General features: G+C 40.3%; 1 protein-coding gene across 1 annotated transcript; it reads left to right on the top strand.

The window, feature by feature from the left end:
- The first annotated feature begins 116 nt into the window (after positions 1–116).
- On the top strand, positions 117–2,766 carry LOC121354640 (scaffold attachment factor B1-like). The gene is made up of 3 exons (XM_041469387.1): positions 117–335; positions 1,152–1,179; positions 2,127–2,766. Exons 1-3 carry the CDS (start codon positions 249–251, stop codon positions 2,648–2,650), a joined length of 639 nt encoding a protein of 212 aa, XP_041325321.1. The 5' UTR covers positions 117–248; the 3' UTR covers positions 2,651–2,766.
- The last annotated feature ends 6 nt before the right edge of the window (positions 2,767–2,772 follow it).

Genomic DNA, 2,772 nt, shown 5'->3' with positions numbered 1-2,772 from the left:
CAAATCAGAGAAATTTTGCTGTTGGAATCCCCATATTTAAAAGATTTTTGTGAGCTGACCATCACAGTTAAGAGATAATGAGAAATTTTATTCCATCAGTGGGGATCAGGAAGAGTCCTGGGGGTTATCACTCAGTTTTTACCATTATTGGTTGCTTTGGATGCAGGATTTGTTTGCTGTCAGTGCAAATATAAATCTTCAGTTTCTCATTCAGGTTTCACTCACAATATTCCTTTATAGATAACAAGATGTCTCCTGTTTATTTCTTAAAGGTAGAGTTTGAAGATGTTGGGAACAGTTTAGATGCTTCTTCAGCAGATTTAACCGTAATAAAGGTAAATGGTAGCCAGTTTTTCTTTACAAACAAAAAAAGCATAAAATATTATATAATACTGTATGGTGTAACAATGTGTGTATAGTGGGTGCATTCATCCTCTGCAAAGAATGGGAACTAATGCCTTTTGATTTATTCATAGAAACAAAGATTTATTTCTTTATCAGATCATATATGTATATTTATATATACATATATGTAAATATGTTTATGATGTATGTGTCATACTGAGTTTGGTGGTAGGTTGGATTCCTTTTGTCTGATGTAAATACCAGCTCAGTGCCTTACATTCTGTTTAACTTCCATTAAAAATGTACGTATCCCAGGGTGAGAAGAAAGCTGGAACTGTCTATTCCTGAAATGCTGGCCTTGTTTCCAGATCACTCCTGGTAGGTTAAGAGCACCAGCTCCAGGTGAAGCTGGTGTTTCTGTTGATCCTGTTTTCAGAAAGGAGACTTCAAAAAACACAGGGTAGAGAAGGGTAACATGAAGATAAGCTTTCCTCTGTGCTACTTGCATTTATTGATTTATTTATCCATGTGAATGTGTACCATGTGTTCAACAGGTGGCTGAATTTGAGAGGTTTTAAAGTTTTCACAGATTTCATAAAACTTTGAGGATGTTAAAAACTCATCTTAAAACTTTTTTTGAGAAATTCATTTGAATTTCAATGTTTTCAAAGCTGAAATAGGTTAAATTATAGTAATGCTTTCACTAAATATTCTCCTGTAATGGGTGGATAAAAAATGTCATTCAGAATAGCATCTTGCTTATGAAATAGTGATATTTCTCCTTTTCAAAATCTTTTTCACTACAGGAACTTGAAGAGTTACCTTTGGAGCCAGGTACTGTTTGTTTTTGTTTAGTTACTTTGATTTTTTTTTTTTAAATGGAAAAAAAAACCTGGGCATTTAAACAGTTTCGTTCTTCATTGAGGCTTTTTGCGTCCCTGTTTGGTTTTTTTTGGTTCTTTTTTTTAATGCATTACTGTAGTGTACGTTATTATGGTGGAAAATCCAGGTCATGCAGGGTCATAGAGATTGGAAACCCAGTCATATCACCAGATCTGTGAATAACCACCCTTGGAAAACTTGTTCAATGCTGTGAAATGGTTCCCTAGAACTGTTACTGCAGAGTGAAGTTAAGGAACGAGCCTTAAAGATGTAAAGGTTCTGAAAACAGATCTTGTGATATCACACTGTACAGTGGTTCTGTGAATAAATATAAATACAGGAGTGTAGGCAGTGCAAAGCTCTGGTGCAGAACACAAATTAAGGAGTGACTGGACTTCAGAAGAAGGATCACGCTGCCATCAGGAATTTGCTACAGATCCCACTCGCTTTCTGGACTGCATACACACTCAGAACCATCAGAAGATGCCCAGTTCTCATGTTGGACTGTCTCTGCTAAAAGAACTTCACAGAAATTTGGAAAATTGAACTCTCAGTGCCTTGATACGTTCAGTTAAGCATCTCGGACTCTGGAAGCTAACTAGAGAAGAAACAGAGCTGAACGATTTGCTGAAGAATATGAAGGCTGAGCCCGAAGTTTTTTGTTAAATCAGTGGGGGCATTTTTCTTGGCTGTTGAGGTGCTAGGGCTGATTTGGCAGGGTGTGAGAGAGCAGTTAGCGTGGTAGCTGTAACACTGTGTACACTAGGGTTTTCCAATCTCTGTGTAGCTTAGCAGTTCTCTTGGTGTTAGTGTGGCAGCCATGCCAGTTCCACATTTGTGATTGCTGTATTTCCCTGGTGATTAAATCTTGTGCCATTCTATTCCTGTTAAATCCGTAGAAAATGAGAAAATACTCGACATTTTGGGGGAAACTTGTAAATCTGAGCTACTTAACGAAGAACCTCCCGAAGCGGAGCGGCCGCGTGCGCAGGAAGCCAGTAACGCGGGGCCAGGCAAGAGGCTGGCTGAGGAAGAGGACGCTCTCGCTGCCGCTCAGCTGGAGGAAGATGCTTTAGCTTTGGACAGCAAATCGGCCCAAGCTTTGGCAAGGAAGGAAGCAAAGCGTTTAGTGGTAGCAAAAGGGGAGACAAGTGAACAGAGCCCCGAGGAAGAGGCCCCGGACTCTGAAGGTGTAGTGGTAGAGACCCTAAGCGATCAGAGTAGCAAACGCTCCCAAGGCCTGGAAGCCTCTAGTGGGGAGACAGCGGAGAAAGGCGCAGGTGCCGAAGCCAGAGATAGCAAAGAAGATGGCAAGAGAGCAGAAGACAAAGCTAATTCTGAGGAATCTTCCCCTGCCACTAAAGAGTCCTCAGCCAGTGAGGGCGGTGATCAGAAAAAGAGGTTTGTTTTTTCTCCGTTCTAGACCAGATGCTATCTTTTATCATTGGTCCTTAAGTGATGCGAATAAGCTGTTTCCTTCAATTGGCCTCCGAGACTGATGAAATTGTAGCCTATTCCTAAAGGTCTCTTTTATTTCTCCATGTG

Source organism: Pyrgilauda ruficollis, unplaced genomic scaffold (genome assembly GCF_017590135.1).
Source record: "Pyrgilauda ruficollis isolate IOZ18807 unplaced genomic scaffold, ASM1759013v1 scaffold2302, whole genome shotgun sequence".
Lineage (NCBI taxonomy): Eukaryota > Metazoa > Chordata > Aves > Passeriformes > Passeridae > Pyrgilauda > Pyrgilauda ruficollis.
The sequence above is the reverse complement of the archived record's forward strand: the minus strand, read 5'-3'. Positions and strand labels throughout refer to the sequence as shown.

Excerpts from the sequence above, each read along its gene's own strand:
- LOC121354640 (XM_041469387.1), top strand. The coding sequence starts at position 249 with ATGTCTCCTGTTTATTTCTTAAAGGTAGAGTTTGAAGATGTTGGGAAC. Across the intron at positions 336-1,151 it reads CAGATTTAACCGTAATAAAG|GAACTTGAAGAGTTACCTTT; the intron begins GTAAATGGTAGC and ends TTTTCACTACAG. Across the intron at positions 1,180-2,126 it reads AGAGTTACCTTTGGAGCCAG|AAAATGAGAAAATACTCGAC; the intron begins GTACTGTTTGTT and ends TTAAATCCGTAG.